The sequence below is a fragment of the Gallus gallus genome, chromosome 2 (genome assembly GCF_016699485.2).
Source record: "Gallus gallus isolate bGalGal1 chromosome 2, bGalGal1.mat.broiler.GRCg7b, whole genome shotgun sequence".
NCBI classification, from domain to species: Eukaryota; Metazoa; Chordata; class Aves; order Galliformes; family Phasianidae; genus Gallus; species Gallus gallus.
The window spans coordinates 96,620,075-96,642,240 of record NC_052533.1 but is presented as its reverse complement, the minus strand read 5'-3'; the positions used below and the strand labels follow the sequence as shown (position 1 = coordinate 96,642,240).

Sequence of the window (22,166 nt, the reverse complement as noted above, 5' to 3'; positions counted from 1 at the left end):
AGAGGCAGAAATAAATTTCCATTGTGGAAAGGAAGCATAAATGAACTTCAGTAACTCTGACTCTCCCTCATTCATAAAGAACACACACCCTGGACACCACTAACATAGATACAAAACATATAAAACAGACTATTTTCTAAATGAGTTCTCACATTAATTCAGAACTGCGGAAGAGAAACCAATATTGTACATATGCGTTTTAATAACTTGACCAACGCTCCTGTAAGTATTAAAAGTAGCTTTTATTAAAATAAAATTCTCTGTATAAATACAATCATTACTGTGTATACAATTCATTTCACTACAAACACACCACCACATTCAAAAAAATCAGTGGCATTTTGGTAAAATACAGTATTTGTTCACTTGCATAATTTCATATGCAAAGTACCTTATTTTGCACATCCAGAGAGGTATAGATTATTTTGCTTTTCAGAGGACAGAGCGATATTTACAAGCAAACATGATCCAAACAGCACATGCAGATTCAGGGTATGCAAACACACGTACACGAACAGCAAGTCGCACCTGGTCACCCCTACAACAGATTATTTCTTCACAGAAAGGAGACCTGTGACAGAAAACAAGATAACAAATATCACCAAGCTGTTCTTTAAATTTTCAGTCCCACGTGCGATTATTTGAAACTCGCTTGACAGTTAACTACGAGCATCCAAGGTCTGCTGATCCCCATAAGAAACACTGCTTTGCAGTGGAATGGCTGTTGTGTTGGAGGAGAACAAGATTACCACTGGCCACTTTAAACAACTGCAGAAAAACTAAAATAACCGTCTTTCAGGGAAAAGAAAAAGAGACACCTCGTATTTTAATTAGAAGTCTATCACCATATTCAGTGGTGATATCACCACCATTAGAAGTCTGTCACCACTGAACATGCCCAATTCAACACCAAAGCTGTACCCCGTGACCCATTCATTGTGTATACCACACACTCCTCCCAGTTCTTACTTCAGGAAATTGGTTCTTTAAAACTTTACTAACAACAAGAAGCCACAATTCATAAATAAGCATTATTACTTGGTATTTATATATATTTAGTCTTACCGAAGACACGTGGCAAATGCTCTCCTGGCATTTCTGTACACAAAATGGATAGGAAACCCTTTAAATGTGTGACCGTCAGGTACTGCTCTTCTTACAGCATCCTGGAACTCCTCGTTTCCTGCAGAAATACCTGTTGCACGTTCAAGCTCGTAGGCTGCTAATGCTGGTGACAATAGATAGGATAGATGGTCATCCCAAACAGTAGAAAGGCCAAGATCCTGTGAAGCAAATCACAGCATGATGACAACCATGCATAAAAAAAACATCAGGATATTAAGTTTGCATACTGTACAGATTCAGATAAATCTATGAACAATCTTTAAATTGTAGTTCGTGGAAGTTAATCTGTGAAGCAGTAAGATATGGATACCAACTCACACACCAAACTAGAAGGATCAAGAATCAAACACTACAAACAAAATACCAAACGTTTAATCGAGAAATTAAGTCAGACCAGACTAAAACAAATCCATGTGGATGTTTTGGCTACAGTATCTTCGGAGGAAATGTAAGACTACAGTGCTAGTTCCTAAACAGACAGCAGAAACATGGAAAAGATTCACTTCATATTTTTCTAATGTCTCTTGGAAGTTCACTTCAAAGAACAATGGATGAGTTCCCAAAAGAATGAATGCACACACACATACACATGCACTTTCCTTCTCCCATCCCACAAATGCAAACAAGCAGAAAAATCGACCACTTCTATAGTTCATGAGATTCATACTCTGAGAATTGTTTGCCACCATAAGTTTGAGCTTTAGGTGGTAAGAGAGCAATTAAAAAAGGAAATAAGGGAGGGTGGGGGGAGAGAGGAAGAGGGTGAGAGGGAGGGAGGGAGGAGAGAAATCCTGATTAAGGAGGAAACTAACTTCCAGAAATACTTGCTAATTTTCTAAAGTAGTCAGAATAAAACTGTGACAGCTGAAAGCCTGCTTCTCATGAGGGACAAATAAGATTGTGATGGATACACTCAGCTCACTGTCAGACTTTACCTTCTTAATTCTTTCATAGAGCACTTCTAAGTAGCCTGTAGATGCCTGTAAGCCAAAAACCATGCTCCTCAAAAGAGAGGCAAAGGCAGGGTGGGAGGATTAAGCCCACATGACTGCAGAACTGCCACTGCAAATACTAAGTATGACATCTAAACTAGTTCTGGACAGTCACCCCAAATGGTTTGTTTTTTTTTTTTGGTTGCTTCAGTTTTAACACACTGCATTTCTGCAAAAGCTGATGGAGAACACATTGCAAAGGTCTAAGTATTACATTAGAAGCAGCTGTTTAAAAGCAAGTACACAGTAAAAACGTGCATCTTTATTACCTTAACAGATAAATGACAGTTTTTAAACAAGATTACCTTCCTGTGTTCTGAGACAAGTATTCTCAGTTGCAATTCTATATCGTTGCTTGTCACTGCTGCATCTATTGCAGAAGCACACAAAGGAGGAAAAGGGGGAACTGAAGATGCTGTTCCAGGAGAACACACTGATTTTATTGCTTCTGCACTCATAGGTTTCCATTTAGACTCATCGTGGAGGTCAAACACACAGACCTCCACTGCATCAGAGGGCTGACAGTTTCCATAGAACTTCTGATGGTTGAAGACACAACCTATTGTGCGATAGGGATACAATGGCTTGGGCTGTTCAACTATCGGAGGGTCATCGGGGTTGATAGGTCTGTGGATGTACCTGATGAAAAACATCCAGTTTTTTTTATTAATGCATTTTGTATTTTAAGTCAGGTTAAAAATACTTCAATAGGCCAGAAGTCATTTCTCCTTTTAAAAACATAACCTAAATTTGTTATCATTTTTCCCCCTCCAAGATGGCATTCTTTATTTACAGAAAAGTAATCATGTTTTGAAGGCGTAGCATATAATAAACCACTTTTCCTCTTTAAATCTAGAAAAGTAAGCTAATTAATTGAGCAGATGCCCAATAGCAATTACATTTTGCAACAACATGTATTAATACAGCTTCCACATTATTTCTCAAAATGAGATGAATAAAGCTTAAGATGTTCATCACAGCACACGCAATCACTGGCAAAACATCATTTATTTCCAACACTGGATATTAATCAGCTCTTTTCTCAAAGCCAAAAGTTCTACATTTGAATATATGGTCCCACTGTACTTCTACCAATGTCACTTGCAGCTATATATCACAAAAATTATGTCTGTAAAAGTATTGCTTCAAATAGCACTAAGAAGTATAATGGTATGGATCAGCACTGTCATCCATAACCAGGAAGTTCTTTCCATTGAAGCATTGAGCATATTGTTTTCTTTTGGTATAAAAATTGGGCTCGAGTACCATTCTATACGCTTGAGAGACAGAACTTGTGGAACAAAAAGGGAAAGAATTAAGAGATTCCTGAAGCCTTACAGCACATAATGACCACATGTGCTCTTCAGAAAAAAACCTCAAGTGAGAGGGGATTTCAGAGAACTTGCAGAGATTTCTGCAGGGAATGAAGTAATGTAACACTGATTTCACAGATGAACTAAGACAAAAAAAAAAAAAAACCAGGGCCCCTGAACAATTGTGTCAGATTTCATCTTCTTCACAAATCACAATCAGTTGCCCTAAGAGGCAAAATGTTACTATACTGCTTAAAACCACAGAGAGGTATACTATGAAGTATTTCACCTCACACTCAACCAGTTATTCTCCAAACAGCAGAAGTACACAGAGCAAAGATTCACAGACAAAAGTCTCCTAGACAATTATATGACAAGACAGGGAGATAAGTATCACAAAGAAACAAGACAAAACCAACAAGAACACACACAAAACCCACCAGAAGAACTACATAAGTCTCAATACATACTATTTAGTTTTCTTATTTTCTTTTTACTCACCTATGTCCCGTTAAGCTCTCCCAAAAAGTAATGGTTCCATCGGTTCCACAAGTCATTACCCAAGTGTGGGGGACTCCTTTTGCTTTTGTTCCTACACACACAAAGGCTTCCAATCCATAGCCAAGAAGAAGACTGCACAGAAGGTTAGCATGATCTTCACAGTCACCCTAGACAGTAAATGTTTTTAAGTTGGTTTGACTATCAGGCATAGCTAAAAACATTAGAAGAAGAAACCAGTATTTCTCCAGTTGTTATCAAACTAGTCATGTTCCCCTCCTGTTTACCTAAAGCACACGTCAGACGTCAGGACTTTAAGGTTTACAAACTGAAGAATCTTGAATTCCTCTCTTTATATGCACTATATCAAAGTATATCAGGCTTTTACAACTTCCAAGACTGCAATAAGAGTACAGCAGAAAAATAAGATCTATGCACATACTATAGAAAAGCAAGCCCAAACCAGGACCTATCTATCTACAAAGACCAAACTAACATTCTAATTAAATTTATAAAGGTACATTAGTCAAATACCTGAGGTAATATCAGAGATCATAAATTAGGAAACTTAGCCACTAAATGAAATACACAACTTCCATAATTTTACTGCCTTAAATGTACTATCAATGTTCAGAAAAATATTGTAATGCTATAATGGGATGAGAATAGCAGGGTGGCAAAGCCTTTAGCTACAGCAAATGAGAACGAGCCCAAATGCATTCACCACAGATGCAGAAATGAAAGAAAAGGGCTGCTTACCTTTGGAAAGCCACAGGTAGGAAGGGATCTCCAACAAGAGATACCCTCACCTCCACTGCCAACCCTTAAATGAGGTCTGGGAAGGGGTGGATTCTGGCTACACTCCTTCCAGTCATTCAGGGGCACTGCATGCACCTGAGTTCCTCTGGGTTGGCCCTGCCTTCCCACCAGGTGCTCAATCACTGTTTCAGGCCATAACTTTGCATTTCCACTACAAATATAAAACAGGATCTCCCAAGGATTTAGCTATTAAGCCATTAAACAGCTGAAAGTCATATCTCACTGCATTTCCTGTCAACCAAAGTTTTCTTCATGTTAAGAAATTGGTAGCAATAAATTGATGATGTCTAATTTTTCCTCTTACATGCCTTACAAAACGTTAGCTGTAAAAGAAAAAAATTCCGCATGCAACAAAGCCTCCCTAATACAAATCACGGCATTCATTAGATAAATAGCATAATCTTCCTCTAATATAATCTACAAAGGAAGTATCAAAGTAAGTACATTTTAACATGTTTCTGGTGAATGCATTAATTTAATAACACATCATGGTTTCGGCCAGAACGGAGTTAACGTTCTTCACAGAGGCTCATATGGTGCTGTGTTTTTGTGTTTTTTTTTAAATGAGAACAGTGCTGATAACACACCATTTCAGGTGTTGCAGAGCAGTCTTTACACAGAGCCAAGGACATTTCAGCTCTTCATGCTGCCTTGCCAGCAAGGAGATGTGGGGCACAAGGAGCTGAGAGGACAGAAACAGGACAGCTGACCCAGACTGCCCAAAGGAATGTCCCTTGCTACATGGCACAGTGTTCAGCAATAAAAGCTGGAGTGAGGAAGGAGGAAAAGGGGATGTTGTGGTGATGGCTTTTTTTTTTTCCCCCTCGAGGAACCATTACACAGGATGAGACCAGCTTTCCTGGAGGTGGCTGAACATGTGTGTGCTGAAGTAAAGAAGTAAACAAACTCCTTGCCCTGCTTTGCTGCTTGCATGTGCAGCTCTACTTTTAATTATATTAAAACACATTACTGAGATTTTGAGTATCTCAGTGGTGATGAAAAGCACCGATTACTCCAAAGAAGCATTAAAAGGGATCAGTATTACTTTAATGAATTCAGCATAAAAATTCTAATCCAGAATGAGTGTGATATGTTTCATTTATCATAGTAATATGATACAAACCTTGGACTAGGGGGAAACTTTTAGTGAAAAACCCTACCTTGCATAAACTGAACGCAAAGACTTACGCTCAATACATTTTAGCACCATCTACAAAATCATTTTTCCAAAAAAGCTCTTCCTCAATTAGTCCAGAATTAAGCATCAATTCACTGAATAACCACACAGGATCTTAGAGAAGCAGGTGAAGCAACTTCATTGTCCAATGGATGAATTGAAAAATGGATTCCAACAACAGCACTGAAGAAAGTAAGTTGGCTCTAGAGCCCTCTTGTCTAATATTTAACATCTGTCTCTATTTTAAAAGATCTTAAAAAAGCTATTTGCACCTAAGAGTTCTCTGAAATGGATTTAGTCCACCTTTTGCAACCTGTTTTAAATTACTAACTTCATGCCAACTAGAAAGGTGTCGTGCAAAGACTGTTTTCACATACCTTGTTTCTACATATGAATGCAAGAAGTGTGCACCACTGTTCTTGTTTGCCACCACCTCCTCCAATGACAGGAGCTCTTTCATAGCCCAGGACGCTGACAAATCGTGCTGCTTGTCTAGGTGTGTCTAGCAACCGGCCCGCTCGAAGTGGTCTGATATAAGAACATACTGGACGGTTTACTCCATTTTCATCCTGAACATGGGAAAAAAAAAATAGTACTGTTAAAACTTCCTGACGAAATCCATATCTACTGTTAGTTTCCAGTGAAGCTTCCATTCTGGCTGCACCAGGTGTGTTCAGCAGTGAGATGAACCCACCACATGCTTATGTGGAAGCTGACACTACCCCTGAGCACAGCTGGTGCGGCCAGAACGGAAGATCTCACTTCCCTGAAGACAAAGAGTAGGTATGGATTGCTTCCGCAAGTTATTTCATCATCTGTGCCACGAAAATTGCTACTCTACAAGTGGAACTCATATATTAGCATGATAAACACAAAGTATCCTACCATTCCTACTACTGAGGGGCAGTCACCAAGGAACAGCTGATGCACAGTAACTTACCAGCCAATGATTTGTTCATGTCTGTAGCTACCACGCAACATTCACCACCCAGATTACTTTGTTGACCAACAGAGTGCTCAAATATTGTGTGAATCTGCTCCAGTATATCCAGTAACTCCACTACTTATTATTGTATTAAACTTGTTTGCAATAGTCTGTATAGATCACTTTAAGCATTCGCCATTTGTAGTTATTCAAGGAAAAGACTAAAATGGCTTTGCTACCTCCTACACCAGGGGTGCTTGGAGCAGCCCTTCTTTATGAATCATGCTCTTCAGCTTCAGCATACATAGTTCAATTCTTGAAAGCTTCATTTTCAGCATGCTATGTCACATGTATCCCTGACTGGAATGTAACCACATCATAAATCTATACAAATTCTACATACACAAACTTCAAAAATGTATCTAAGATTAAAAAAATATATATCTTGAAGAACAGATGGGTGTATCTGTAAAATATACCAACCTGTGCAAAAATCTTTACCAGCCTTGAGTTGTGTGTAGGCCTAATCTGCAGGTATTCTCTCCACCACTGTTTAGCATACACAAGAAATAAACGTTCTTTTTCTGCTATCTTCTGACGTTCCAAAGTAAACTACAGGTAAGAAAATACACATAACCATTCACACACATACTAATTCCAAACAATAACAAACAAGGTAATCAATATACATGCTAGCACATGATCCTTGCATATGTAAAATGAAGTTTAATATGACAGCATGCAACCAATGCTAAATAGTATTTTTAAATGAAAATCCAATGAACGTAAAACTCAATTTACTTTTATTGTTTGTAGGCTCATACATCAAGCTTGACTGAAGTAGTGTTCATCTTCAGTGATGCATGTCTGTATTACTCAGCTTGCAAAGTGTGGAATAATATCTGTAGGCACTTTCGGGCCACCATTTACTGGCTTTTCAAGCAGAATAGCCCACCGTTGAAATTATTTTTTCAAGGGGGAAAAGAAAGCATAGAAACATATACAATACACTTAACATCCTTCAGATAGCACCTTACTTACTGCACTTCCTACAATGTTGATATAGGTAATTAATAAAAATAAACATAGTAAAATTTCAAATAAAGTAATGATTGGTATAAACAAAGTAGTTAAAAACAAGATAACTGCATTTAAACTGAGTGGGGAAAAAAGCACTGAGTGGGAAAAAAAGCATTGAAAAAGCCATAGCTCCTTATATCTACATAAGTAATTGTACAGTGAGCATTCCCCCTGCTGATACAAGGTCACCCCCTTGCCCCCAGGATGTTACTTACCTGAGTGTTTGTTATTTCTGGAGACAGCGTCTTACTGAGCGGTGGATACATTTCAAGTCTGACGTTCAGAACACCGACAGAAACCTTTGACTCTGTACCTTTGAACCAAAATACATTCCTATCAGTCCTTTCAAATTCATTTTTCTCAGAACTTCAGCAGGGCAGGAAAAAATAATAGTTTTAATCATAATATCATAAAAAAACCCCAAAGCTTCTTTAAGTACATACAATATAAAGATCTTCACTTAAATTTTCAACTCAAGAATGAAAGAAAAGATAACATGGCTAAAGAAGCTGTTAACTGGATCTGAGCTCTAATGGCCTCTTTCCAGGCAATATCAGAGCATACAAGACTAATGGTGCTCTGTAAGTGCTAGAATAGGCACCTACAAATAGATTGGAAGATCCACAGTATAGAAGAGCCCACTCTTTCTGACTGTACAACTCACTGCTCAAATCACTGTGGTAAGAGCAGATATAAGCTCACTTTACCCATAAAGTTTATTATGGAAGACCTGAGATGCCATACAAATAGTCATATTTTATATATACACACACACACAATTATATTATATATATATATGATTATATAATATATTATATAATATAATTATATATAATATATATATTATATATAATATATATTATATTATATATTATATATTATATTATATATAATATTATATATATTATAATATATATTATATTATATATATATTATATAATATATAATATGTTATATAATTATATATATAATATATATATGATTATATATAATATATATATTATATATATATTATATAATATATATATATAATATGATTGTGTGTGTGTATATATAAAATATGACTGTGTATATTGTGTATGTATATAAATATATATATTATATATGATTATTTGTGTGGAGTATTTTAATATGATTATTTGTGTGTGTGTGTGTGTGTGTGTGTGTGTGTGTAAATAAAAGTAATCTAATGTTGTTGCATAATGCTCAACCATTTTGAACTCCACAAACAGCAAGAAGAAATAAATTACAACAGAGATATGGAATGATAAGCAATCCGAGCAGAAACATCACACAGTAGTTTGTTTGTTTATGTGAGATAGCAGCATGCTTTTTGATGTTCTTGATGAATTTTGTACAGTGGCTGGAATTTAGAAAAGGAGAAAAAGCACTTGAATATCTGAATTTATACTTTATTACTCTGGAAAAAAAAAGTTAACGATAAAAAAAAATTAGAACATTAGATTAGAACTCCTCCCATCACCCATGTAAGCATCAAACAAGTTATTACAAACAAACCTCTGTACCTAAGAGTCTATATATAAAGTCATATTGTTTTGTAAAGTTTTGCCAACAATCAGCATTTCCAGAATAAAATGATGCAAGCATATTATACTATATTCATGTTCACTGAAAAAGAAAAGCAGGCAATAATGATGAAAATTTATAACAAATAGGACATTTGATCTTAAAAATATTTTGAAGATAGAGATTGATCTCCATTGAAATTAGCAAGGCTCTGTTAGCATATCTAGCAGGTAGAGACTGTGATAATGCATACTCCAATGTCTCAACTATGATTTGACAGAATGCTGGGGTAAGAAGTCAAGATATGCCATGATAGTGCTAGATCTAGTCTTCAGACATTAAAACTGTATTATCCCAAATACTTATAGAACCACAGAATTGCTCAGGTTGGAAAAGACCTTAAAGATCATCAAGTCCAACCACAACCTACCCATACTACCCTAACTCTAACAACCCTCCACTAAATCATGTCCCTGAGCACCACCTCCAAATGGTTTTAAACACATCCAGGGATGGTGACTCAACCACCTCCCTGGGGAGCCTATTCCAGTGCTTAACAACCCTTTCTGTAAAGAATTGTTTCCTGATATCCAACCTAAACTTGTGCAACTTGAGGCCATTTCCCCTCGTCCTGTCACCTGTCACCAGTGAGAAGAGACCAACCCCCCTCTCACTGTAAGCACCTTTCAGATATTGGAAGAGAGCAAAAAGGTCTCCCCTCAGTGTCCTTTTCCCCTGACTAAACAGCCCCAGCTCCTTCAGTCTCTCCTCGTAGGGCATATTCTCCAAGCCCTTCATAAGCCTTGTTGCCCTTCTTCTGACCTGCTCCAGCACCTCAATGTCCTTTCTGTACTGAGGTGCCCAAAACTGAACACAGTACTCAAGGTGAGGCCTCACCAATGCCGAGTACAGGGGCAGGATTACTTCCCTAGTCCTGCTCACTGCATCATTCCTGATCCAAGCCAGGATGCTATTGGCCTTCTCGGTCACCTGGGCACACTGCTGGCTCATATTCAGCCAACTGTCCACCAGTACACCAAGGTCACTTTCCATCAGGCAGCTTTCCAGCCACTCCTCCCCAAGCCTGTAGGGTTGCTTGGGATTGTTGTGGCCAAAATGCAGGACTCGACACTTGGCCCTATTGAAACTCATACAGTTAACCTTGGCCCATTGATCCAGTCTGCCCAGGTCCCAGTGTAGTGCCTTTCTCCCCTCTGCCAGATCAATGCTCCCTCCCAGCTTGGTGTCATCTGCAAACTTACTGAGGGTGCACTCAATCCCCTCATCATTAATCAGATCATTAATAAGATGTTAAATAGAAGCGGCCCTACTACCGAGCCCTGGGAGACACTGCTGTGATCAGCTGCCAACTGGATTTAACTCCATTGACAACAAGTCTTTGAGCCTGGCCATCCAGCCAGCATTTCACCCATTGGAGCGTACGTCCATCCAAACCGTGGGCAGCCAGCTTCTCCCCGAGAATGCTGTGGGGACATTGCCAAAGGCTTTACTGAAGTCCAGGTAGACCACACAGACAGTCTTACCCTCATCCACTAAGTGGGTCACCTTGTCATAGAATGAAATCAGGTTTGTCAGACAGGATCTACCATTCGTAAACCCATGCTGACTGGGCCTGATCCCCTGGTTGACCTTTAACTGGTCCATGATGGCTCCCAAGATCATCCAATCCATAACCTTCCTGGGCACCGAAGTGAGACTGAGACTTAGGATGCAACAGTTGAAAAGGGTGGCGGTGACAAGCAACACAAAAATACAAAGATATATCAACAGTTCAGCACCTAAACAAATTGCTGACACACTTTGCAAGTGGCTTTGCAAAAGGCCACGCAACCCTTCTGTAAGAAAACACACTTCCAGCTACTGGAATGCACAGCAGCACAGCAGAGATCAATTTCTTCAACAACTGCTACAGAGGACAAGCTAGATTTTACACTTGAGAGCACTGACATATTTTTCCTGGAGATGCATTTGTTGATTTATGTTCACTCTGATAGTTTATCCACATTCTGGAGATAACAGAGGCTCCTAGATACAGGGGCCATTATTATTATTATTGCACAGGATCTGGAACACACATTCTTAACACTTTGATAGGACAAAAATCTGACCATTAGTCTCTTACGTTAACTCTTCTTAAGGATACCTTAAAGTAACTCATGAGTTGACGAGCTGAACTGAAATCAAACCAAATCATAAATATTACTCTAAGCTTATAAGCAAACTTAGTACACAATATTTTAATTCCTCATTAAACACTTATTATTTATTCTTACCTACACCCAGGAGTTCAACAGCAACATTTGTGATGCCGTTCTCTGCAGCTAAGACCGATCGCCACTCCAAGAAATAGGATGCTACTAGCGTTGTCTCACCAAACGTGTCTGTTTTGATCAGAACCATATGCACTGGATCACATACAGATAACATAGTGGTTGCATCCACCATTTTACTTCCATCACCTGCCATAATTAAACCAACATTAAACAGCCAGAATATTATCATCCCAAGTCCTCCTTAAAATTAAACTATTTTTAAAGTACGACTACATAAAAATAACTGCATATAAAAATAAACTGCATATATTCTCTTGAAAACATGGAATGCTTCAGATCTATTTACTAAACACCAGTAATGATTCCAGAATTCTTCCCATAACATTCATCTGCCACCACATTCCACAGCTACCAACAGCAAAAAGGTAATACAGGTGTTCAATGACTGACTATTCCACAGGTATCTGCCAACTCATAGCAAACTGAGCTCAAAGTAAAGTTTTTCCTTCTGCATGGTGACAAATTTCTATCTAGCTTCACAGGAATGTTTAAGGTTGGAAGGGACCTCTGGTGGTCAGCTGGCCCAACTCCCTGCTTGAGAAGGGACACCCAGAGCAGGGTGCCCAGGACCACGTCAGAGTGGAAAAGACAAGGTGAATAGAGAAGGATCTAGAAGTGAAATCTAATACAGTCATCAATTTCCCTACAAAAATATAGTAATAAATAGGAAAGGAACACACTAAATAATTTCAGACCTATTTTGGAATAAATATAGAGTCAAAAAGAAATCCAGTGAAACAAAACAAAACCAACAACATAGCACCAGCTTTAAATTTATGATGTTCCTTACCTAGGCTCTCCTTGTGAACTTCAAGTAAAAAACCATCATGGAAATCTGGCTCGCAAGCACAGGGAACAGGTTTAGAACGGAAACGCTGATTTCGGAAATGCAGACACAGAGTAAAAGTAGAACAGATTTGGCCAGGCAGAGGATCTGGTTCCTGAAGATGTTCCAGAAAAGCTTTTCCACCCAGAACCTGAAGGTAAAGATACCTTCGTGTTGGGTCAATGTTAGCTGTAAAGCGTAGCAACAAAAATGAAGAGACTACAAACAGATCTCAGAAGGCATGTTAAACATCAGCTAACTAACAGGAGAATAGAAATAAAAAGAAATTATTAAGTTTTTGAAAATAAGTCCGTAGGAGAAAGCGATCTTAAAATACATGGAAGCTATCTTAATGTAAAATAAACGAAACATTAATATCACATAAAACTTGAATTTGTATCAGTCACACAAACTTACATCCTTCAGATAAGCAGGGAAGACATCTTTTTCTCCTCTTTGGAGGCTTTAAATGAATCCATTTCATATTGGATTATTAATTCCCAGATCAATAATCCTACATTTGACATTTCTATCAAAACTACAATCCAGAAATATTAAAACAAACAAGCAACATACTTTTTTTCAAAACCGGTGGTTCTCTATCAACAAAATGTGTTGATGGTTTTGGAGATGAAGTCCTCTCCTTCCCATTCACATCCTGGAATCACAATAAAGAGTTTTTAAGGTGTTAAGTGAGGCAACAGCACTCTTCCCACAGTCTTCTAGAATTTAAAGCATTCTCCTTTCCAATCAAATGTTATTCCTCTTGTACACCCACTGCTATATATGAGACTTAATAAAAATTGAGCAAACACTGACACTGCAGCATTACCACTACACCAAACATAGCACGCACAGTTTTATCCTATAACATAACAAGTCACTAAAGCCTTTTTGAACCACTAGAAATAGTACCTTCCTGTACATAAAGGGAGTCTACAAGAGAATGAGAGGACTCTCTGTCAGGGAGCATAGAGATAGGACAAGGGGCAATGGCTTTAAAATGAATTACGATGGATTTAAACGAGATAGAAGGAAGAATTTTGTTTCAGAGGGCGGTGAGGCACTGGCACAGCTGCCCAGAGAAGCTGTGGTGCCCCATCCCTGGAGGCGCTCAAGGCCAGGTTGGATGGGGCCCTGGGCAGCTGAGCTGCTGGGGGGCAGCCCTGTCCATGGCAGGGGGTTGGTCCCCTCCAACCTAAACCATTCTGTGATTCTATGCTTTTAGCGTGTTAGAACTTGGACAAGACATCACATCAGTAAGAGGAATAAACAAAGAATTTTCACTCTTGAGGAGGTTCTCACAGTGACAAATTTAAGTTCTTTCATAACGTCATCGATGATTCCTCGTTGCCTTAAGGCTTTTATCAGATCTTCCGTGGATAACTGCTGATGCTCAGGTGCCAGCTCCTCACGTATCGTCTCCGCCAGAACTTCTCGGATCCTTCCATGGACATCCATCTGAAAGAGAAACTCCTTACATGCTACATTTGGAAGCTCCTGACAGCAGTTACGACTAAAGAAGCATTTTGTAGGACCGCCAGCACTTTCTGCACACAGTGCCTATGAGTCCTTGGATTAAATAAGAACCAGTCGAGGAAGTCACACCACCTCCCCAGAGCAGCCCTACCAATTAAAAACGTTATGAACACAACGAACCTGAACGCATTCGCTGCTCTGGGCCTTAAACCCCTTCCTCGCAAACACCTGCAAATCCACCCACTTCCCGTTCGACTTTGGAGGGAGACAAAGAAACAACAACTTCGGATGACCGCTTCTTAGTTCTCTAAGGCACAAAAGCAGGACAATACCCGTTTCCTCCCCCCTCAACGCCACACCAGCAAGGAGGCAAAATGCCAGCCGGGCCAGCTCACCTTTTGCAGCTGCTGCTGGATGAGCTGCTTCAACTCCGACCCCTTTCCCGGCGGTAGCGCCATGGCGGCGGGCGGCAGCGGGGCCGCGCGCGGAGCTCCGCCCCAACGGCCGCGGCGCGAGGAGGACGGGGGAAGCGGGCGGAGCTGCGCGGTGCGGCTTCCATCTCTCCGTGCGGCCTTGCCGGCATGTTCGTGCCTTGCGATGGCGGAGGCCTCGATTTCGAGGGCTTCACGCTGCTCATGGTGAGTGGTTGCCGGGGCCCGTCCCACGGTGCTGGGGGGGCGGAGGTCGGGGGGCTGCGGCCTGAGAGCCTCCAGGGATAGGGCACCCGCAGCTCTCTGGGCAGCCGAGCCAGCGCCTCGCCGCTCTGTGAGTGAGGAGATTCCTCCTAACATCTAACCGGAATCTCCCCTCTTTTAGTTTAAAGCCATCCGCCTTGTCCTATCCCTGCGGGCAGCGCAGCACCGTACAGCTGTGCGTACACCTCCACGGCGTGGGGGAGAAGGAAGGTAAAACGTGCAGGCCGATAGTTTGATCATAGGGCAGAGAAGGGTGAATAATTATGAGAGAAGAAGGTACAGGGGCGAAGCACATTGCGATTGCTCACCACCTTCTGGCCGATGCTCGGGCAATAGCAGTGCCCAGCCAGCTCCCCCAGCTCTGTTGCTGAGCACCTCACCACATGGCATGGGACATCCCCCGGGCCAGTTTGGGTCTGCTGCCCCGGTTCTGTCCCCTCCCAGCTCCTTGGCCGCCCAGGCTGTTGCTGGCCGGCTGGTACAAGGAGCCGAAATGGCCTTGGTTTTGTAAGCGTTGGTTTTGTAAGCGCTGCTCTGCAGCAGCCACAACAGACAGCAGTGTGGTGTCATGGCTGTTCTCATCTGAAATGCAAAACACAGGGTTACACCAGCTACTGGGGAGTTAACTCTATCCCAGCTGAAACCAGGGCAGTGGAAGACGCCTTGTTCTTGCACATTGCTCAAGCTGAGACTTGTAGTTTAATGTCTAATATCGATGTTGCCGTTAGGTGTCACTTGAGGTCTGCCAATCTCTGCATTTGTCTTTAGAGTGACTTTTACCAATTCTGCACGCCCCCCCTCCCCTCCCACCCCCCAAAAAAATGGGAGGGAGAAGACAAGTTTCAAAACCTTTGTTCAAGTTTACAGTGAGAGACAGAGTTATTCACAGAAGTGGCCAGTGTGATTTTTGGGTGACCAACCTGAGGGATAGTCATCTTTGTCTGAAAATGAGCTGCCACTTAAAGAAATCACGTTTAGTCAGAAATGAAATGGTTTGAGCCTTCACTGTTTGGAGAGCACTGGGTCTATAAAACACATTGTAATCCATTGACTTCCGTTACTTCAGCCAGCAGTGTCGGTAGGCAACGTTGGCCAGCTGGCAGTAGATCTAGTCATCTCCACGCTTCGCATGCCTAAAGTGGGCTACTTCTACACCGACTGCCTGGTGCCAATGGTGGGGAACAATCCTTATGCAACAACAAAAGAGAACTCAATGGAGCTGAGCATAAATGCGGAAGGTGTGTACTGAATGCTTACGGTGCTTGCAAGATGCATACAGTGCAAAAAAGGTTGTGTTTACTTTTTTTGTTAATTTTGCTTATGGGAACTGTGTTTAAACTGAAGTCTGTAATAACAGTTTCAATAACTGAGTCTCTGTCTTAGGAATAAGAATGTGTTTATACTTGCGGAGGAAACTGTTAGGCCTTACTTTATTTTTGATAACCAGTTTGACATATGGAACCAGTAAGAAATGGTGACTCACAACCACGTTACAGCACAGCCAAAACTCCCAACTATTTTAATCCTAAGCAACGTGAAGTGTGCTCATAGTTACGGTGTGGGAATGCAAGCTGCGTTCGGGTGTAGGAGGGGGTTTCTCCCTTCCCTCCTATGTTTGTCTTTTCCCCCTTGTGCTGTTCCTCCCCCTTAAGTTCACTGGGTTTTGCCCCGTCTCAGTCATGGCGTTTCTTTCCTTTCTTTTTTTTCTTCCTTTTTTTTTTTTTTTTGCTTTTAAATAATGGACATTTCAAAATAATCTGTCATAATCTTTGTAAAGCTGCACAAAAGAATTCCCTGAATTATCCTGAGGGGCAGATCTTCTTACATTCTGCTTCATTCAATCCTTCGAATCTGTGACAACTGAAATTAAGCCCAGTGAAGACATTGCACAAAAATAGGTATTTATTTTTAACAGCAATCGGGTTTTCCGGTAATTGGATTTGATAACTGAAAGGTTATCCTCAGGTTTGTAAAGCAGATAAGTCTGTATACTTATAAGCCCAGATTTCTTTCTTGTTAAAAAGCTTCATTATTTCTCCTTGTAGTGTATTCATTGCCTTCAAAGAAACTTGTAGTTCTGCAGATCAGATCACCTTTTATAAAGGTACGTGCATCCACTGATTCTTCTGAGCTCACTTATCAGTAGTTGCAGTTCTGTGGGCAGACGATTCAGGCACCCTGGGTCAGTTTTACAAAGTGACTCAAACAAACCAAAGAAGCACAACTAGAAGAACTCTGCCAGGTTAGAAAACATTTTCTTATAACAGACCAAAATCTAGCAGAATATTTTTCTACTCAGTGCTGTAACACTTTCTGTCACGGATACAGTTTTGTCTCAAAGCTGATTTCTGCACTGGCTGAGGGCTGAGGTCTAGTTTTGTTTTTCCAAACCCCAGAACAACTCAGCTGTATTGTTAGATCTTATTGTTAACATGTCCTTAGTTATTAATAGTCTCGAACAAACACAGAATGTTCTGAGTTTTGTCCATCTCTCTTTTCTTCATACAGCTCTTGTCTTCGTGTTTGTATCTTGTATTGTAGTGGCTTAAGTTTTGCCATTGCTTTTTGGCAAAATATGGAAGAATATGGTGTGATCTCCACATCATCCCATCTTGTTCTAAAGCTTTTTCCGCTGGTACTTACGGCACACAAAACTGTTGTTATTCATGTGCTCTTAATTAATGTGAGTTTTAATGTAGTTTTAATGAGGTAAATTACCAGTCTTCTGCTTTTTGAAAGTAAATGTGAACCTGTGAGCTTAAGGGATGTGAAGGAAAATTTATACAAAGCTGAACATGAAATATGACATCTCATACTGTTGGCTTTTGGTGGTTTTTTTTTTATCAACATAAAACATTTTTATTTCATTTTCCTCTGTCTTTGCATAAAGAACAAGTACAGGCCATTCTGTCAAACACTGCTTTCTTGGGTGGAAAGCAGCAAATGTGCCAGAGTCATTCTTCTGTCCAGCAGCCACGCATACCAGCGCGATGACGAACAGCTCCTCGGGTATGTTTGTGTCCTTAAAAGATCTATTTAATGTTTATGTTCTTTTTGGCTGTCTGACTTTTTTCCCTCTTTCTGTAGTACTTTTCATTATTCTGCTTTGCTGTGAAAATAGGACATCTTGTTTTAATAATGTATGAAATGTTTGATGTTACACAGTGCTAATCTCTGAACTTACTCCTGTTGAAAGTCCAGAGTAAATAATATGCTGTAAGGACATCGTGCTTGGCCTGCAGTGTCAGTCTCAGTTTTAACTTCTTTATTTCTCCCTGTTGCAAACAATGTCAAAGACCACCGGCTGCTTGAGGTCACAGATTGGATACCTAAGATTTAGTAGAATATTAGTTAGTCTCCTGAACTTTCATTGATTATTCTGCACATTGAGGATTTTCAATATATGGCAAGATCTCCAGGCTGCATCTGTGTGGGTAGAGCCTTACAGGAGGCTTAGATCTATGTGCATCCCAGATGGAGTTCCCAGTGCTGTTTGCATGCAGTTTGAAGAACAGCCAGCTAAGATGGAGTGAAGTGGGAAGGAGTGATATTCGTTTTGCACGTTCTGAGTCATAAGTTGTACCCATTTCACTTTTTTTTGTGAAGGGGAACGCGAGCACCACAGCATAACTCTCATACCAGAGTCACTGAAGACTGAGAATAACACATGCAGAAAACAGCTTTTTGAGGTCTGCGGGTAGTTGTAGCGTGAGCCTATTGAAAATACTGTGCAACTGTGAAGTCCATACTTACTTCAACTTTAATTGAATCTCTTCCCATCTGAAGGAAGAAAAATCACCTTTTATATGTAAAGTGTTTTAACAGCAAAAGTTCTCCTACTTATGTGCTTATGTATCTGGTATTTGCCAGTTACAAAAGCATCTAAAAAGGATACCTTGGTTGTATTTGTGGCAGAAAATTGTGTATATTGTCCTGAAGTCACTGAATACTTGTAAACTTTGGCTTGGGGAGGAAGGGAATATTGCAGTTCTTCGTTGCAGGTTAGAGGTCCTCAATGCTTGCAGCTTCTTATTGTCACAAGTAATAACTTCAGTGCTGTCTTTTATTATCAGACTGAATACATTCTTGATTTGTTCGTAGGACACCGCTGCGCTACCTGCTTACACCAGCTCTTGAGAAAACAGTTGAAGGCCATATACAGGAGCTGAAATGGAAAGAAATGGAAAAAGTAGCAGCTTACCCTGGAATAAGTGATGCAGAAAAAGTTCTACATATTCCTGGAGGTGGCATCACAAAATTATTGTTTACTGAGAGGTGAGTTGCGTGGAGATAAATGCAGGAAGGATGTCAGCTGTCCTGTCAGAGCACCTGGAGGTATTCAGGGCCAGGTTGGATGGAGCCCTTAGCAACCTGGTCTAGTACCAGACCTGGAGGTTGGTGGCCCTGCTTCCTGCAAGGGGGCTGCAACTTGAGGAGCCTTAAGGTCCCTTCCAGCCCAAGCCATGCTATGATTCTAATGCATGAGTAAAATTACTATGGATTAGTTGTGGATCTTTACTCTTGTTAAAAGGTGTGCACATTAGCAATTGTGGCAAAAGCATGTCAGGTGGCAAATTTTAGTTAGCAAAGCTCAATCACTGCGCTGAACATATTAGTTCTGCAAAATGGATTTGTTCTGTAAGTGCCAGGTGGAAAATTAGCTTTTAGGTTTTTGGTTTTTCGTGTGTAGTTTTTTTTTCCTTAACTGTTGCTTTTGTCACCCATCCAAACTGCTATCTCCAGCAGCAGGAGTTCCTAATAGAGTGCTTACCTTTGTGCTGACTTCAGCATGCGTATGGAAACAGTGCATAAATGCTAAAGCTGAGACCTCCCAGGACTTCAGAAATCAAAGCAAACTAAACCAAAAACACACAAAATCTTCATGCCTAAATGAATAGAACACGGCAGTGCTAAGGGAAACTGAACTTTAAAGATAAAAAAATACTGAAGTTGTTGTAGCACATATATATCATAGGACTTAATGTTAAGCTCACTGACGCTGTTTTGTGGCCCTCTCGTTGGTATCACTTCCTCCCTGTCCCGCTCCCCCCAGGAAAAAACAACCCACCAAACGCACTTCAAAAACAACAGTATGGTAAAAAGCCATTTACCAGAAGTAGCATTCCTGGTTTAACAAAGGAAAGGGTAAACTTCAGCATATGTTTTTGCAGAATATATGCTTAAGTCAGCTCTGATTGTGGGTTTTAATGACTTTTTCCTGAACGTTGCAATAGCAAACAGGGCTTGGAAAGTTTGCTTCGTTGGTAGGAGGCAGAAGTGGAAATTGTAACAGCCTGCAAAACTGCTGTTTGAAATACGCAGTAGGATAAGGAGTGATTGTACCAAAGGCTCTGTACAAATGCCCCACTAGGGCAAAAGTGCCAACACTGACTGCAGACTCCATGTAGAGGAGGCCCTGAGTAACCCTCTGTAACATGGGATTCTTGCCTTGCAAAGGAAAGAATAATGTCAAGGTTTCAAAAGCCAACATTAAGTGTGAAAATATAACCACACAATCTGGAGGAAAAAAGAAAAAGAATGTATGGTGTGTGTGTGTATATATATATATATATATATGAATATATAAGCATTACGTGTGTATGTGTAATACATGGAAATCTGTATTTTCCTTTTTAGTGTAATACTTCTTTTAAAGCAGACAGTATACAGCTTGTTGTGCTAAATACATAAATACATTTGTTCTTAATTTGTAAAAGAAACAGAAAAGCCTGCTTGTTTTTGTTGCAGTTGTTCCAAAGGAATCCACATGGCAGTTCTTCTCAAATTCTGCTCAGAAGGGGACAATATCCCTGACGCCTTTGGGCTTGTTAACTATCTGAATGAATGGCTTCAGCTAATTAAAATCAGAGTAAGTGCTGTTTGTTTTAGAGCTTTCATATTTTATTATCAGCTATTTTCATTTTCTGTATTGGCTGGCTTCGCTTTGGCCTGCGGTCACCAAGAGCAGAGCAAACGTAAGATATGTTTTGGTTAAAATAAATTGTGCTGGGAAGTTTCCCACCCAAAAAAACAAACCTTGGGCAGAGGTGGTGGAAACTGTGTGAAGATTTCATCTGCTTGGAACTTCCAATGCTCTTCTGTAAAGCAGTCTACTATGACACTGACGCCTAAAAGGCTGCCCGTGATTTTAATCCATACGCCGGAGAGAGAATTGCATTAAATCGCATGATTATTTAAAACTTTAAGGAGTTACTCTGTCCTCGTTGCAGAGAAATTCTTCCACAGATGCTTCTCCAGAGAGGGAAATACCAGATCCTTCTTCACTATGGAAAATACCGAGTTCTTGGCGCCTGCTTTTTGGCAACGGTCTTCCACCTGCACTCTTCTGATCTGTTTGGATTCCTTCTGTAAGTCACACCAGTGTAGTGTCAATCCTCCCGTGAACAGGTGATTATAAACTAATTGCCGAGCAACAGCAGCCTGATTCATTATGTAAATATATTCTTAAGGAAAACCTCTTTTACCCCCCCCCCCCCTATTGAAATAACAGTAACTTAATTGAACAAAGAAATAGGTTTGACAGAGTTGTTTATTGAAGAATTTTGTTTTTTCTTCTGAAATAAAATATTTTCAAAACCCTTTTTCTTTGGTTAAAGTGGTGCTGCAGTAGAAAAGCTCACGGTGTCTCTCTTAGCATAGCTGGGAACTTGATTAACGTGCAGTTTTGTAAATCTTGGTAGAAAGGTAAAGGCCCACTCTTCTAAGTCAGCTGTGGATCTCTCTTCCAAAACCTTCCTGCTGATGTCAGTATAGCTCAGAAGTGATCTTTCTGCCTCCTTTTCCCAACGTTGCCACAGTAGCTTCAGCTGGGGAGGCTGCTAGCATGTGCTGTTTTCTCATGTTCATGGGAACAGTTTCCACTCTTCTTGCAGGGACTGTAGAAACACTGGAACAAAAGCTTGTGAGGTAGACGAGCTTTCTTAGACTGCTTTCAGAATGTGTACAGTGCCCTGAAATATAAAGAAAGTAAAATGCTGTCCTGAAAGCAAGCAGTCTGGTGCCTGTATGTTATAGATGTAGTCTGAAATACCAGTTTTGTTCACGTGTTTCGTGTTTGCAGTGGGACTTGGTGCATTACTAAGCTACGTATTCAGTTTTGATCCTTTTATTTCTTTTGGCTCGTGGTCTTGTCATTGTTTTACAAGAAACCTGGATGGAAGTACAAACCATTTTGTACTTCCATGCAGCCTTTACATCGAACTCATCACAGTGGTATTTCATACCTGCAAACACTGTTTATTCAACTCTTACGTGGTTAGAAAAGGACTGGTGACCTAAAGACTGCTGCTGCTGAACATGCAGCATATGCAGCAGCACCTCTCAGAGAGCTCTTCA

At 40.3% G+C, this 22,166-nt stretch overlaps 2 protein-coding genes across 3 annotated transcripts; one reads left to right on the top strand and one right to left on the bottom strand.

Annotated features, from left to right (window-relative positions):
* Positions 1-224: 224 nt before the first annotated feature.
* CEP76 (centrosomal protein 76) lies at positions 225-14,579 on the bottom strand. Of its 2 annotated transcripts, none has more exons than XM_419124.8 (12): positions 14,511-14,579; positions 13,942-14,097; positions 13,213-13,294; positions 12,601-12,825; positions 11,751-11,936; positions 8,145-8,242; positions 7,333-7,461; positions 6,302-6,493; positions 3,932-4,098; positions 2,423-2,756; positions 1,066-1,283; positions 225-571 (listed from the first exon to the last, which is right to left on the bottom strand). In XM_419124.8, exons 1-12 carry the CDS (start codon positions 14,571-14,573, stop codon positions 433-435), a joined length of 1,989 nt encoding a protein of 662 aa, XP_419124.5. In that variant the 5' UTR covers positions 14,574-14,579; the 3' UTR covers positions 225-432. The 2 variants fall into 2 exon arrangements, with proteins under 2 accessions (XP_419124.5, XP_040552580.1); XM_040696646.2 differs by having other exon boundaries at positions 11,751-11,858.
* A 51-nt stretch (positions 14,580-14,630) lies between these two features.
* Positions 14,631-21,412, top strand: PSMG2 (proteasome assembly chaperone 2). Its single transcript, XM_419125.8, has 7 exons — positions 14,631-14,753; positions 15,877-16,048; positions 16,856-16,914; positions 17,701-17,819; positions 18,912-19,085; positions 20,559-20,679; positions 21,041-21,412. The coding sequence occupies exons 1-7, from the start codon at positions 14,697-14,699 to the stop codon at positions 21,158-21,160; spliced, it is 822 nt and encodes a 273-aa protein (XP_419125.4). The 5' UTR covers positions 14,631-14,696; the 3' UTR covers positions 21,161-21,412.
* Positions 21,413-22,166: the final 754 nt, after the last annotated feature.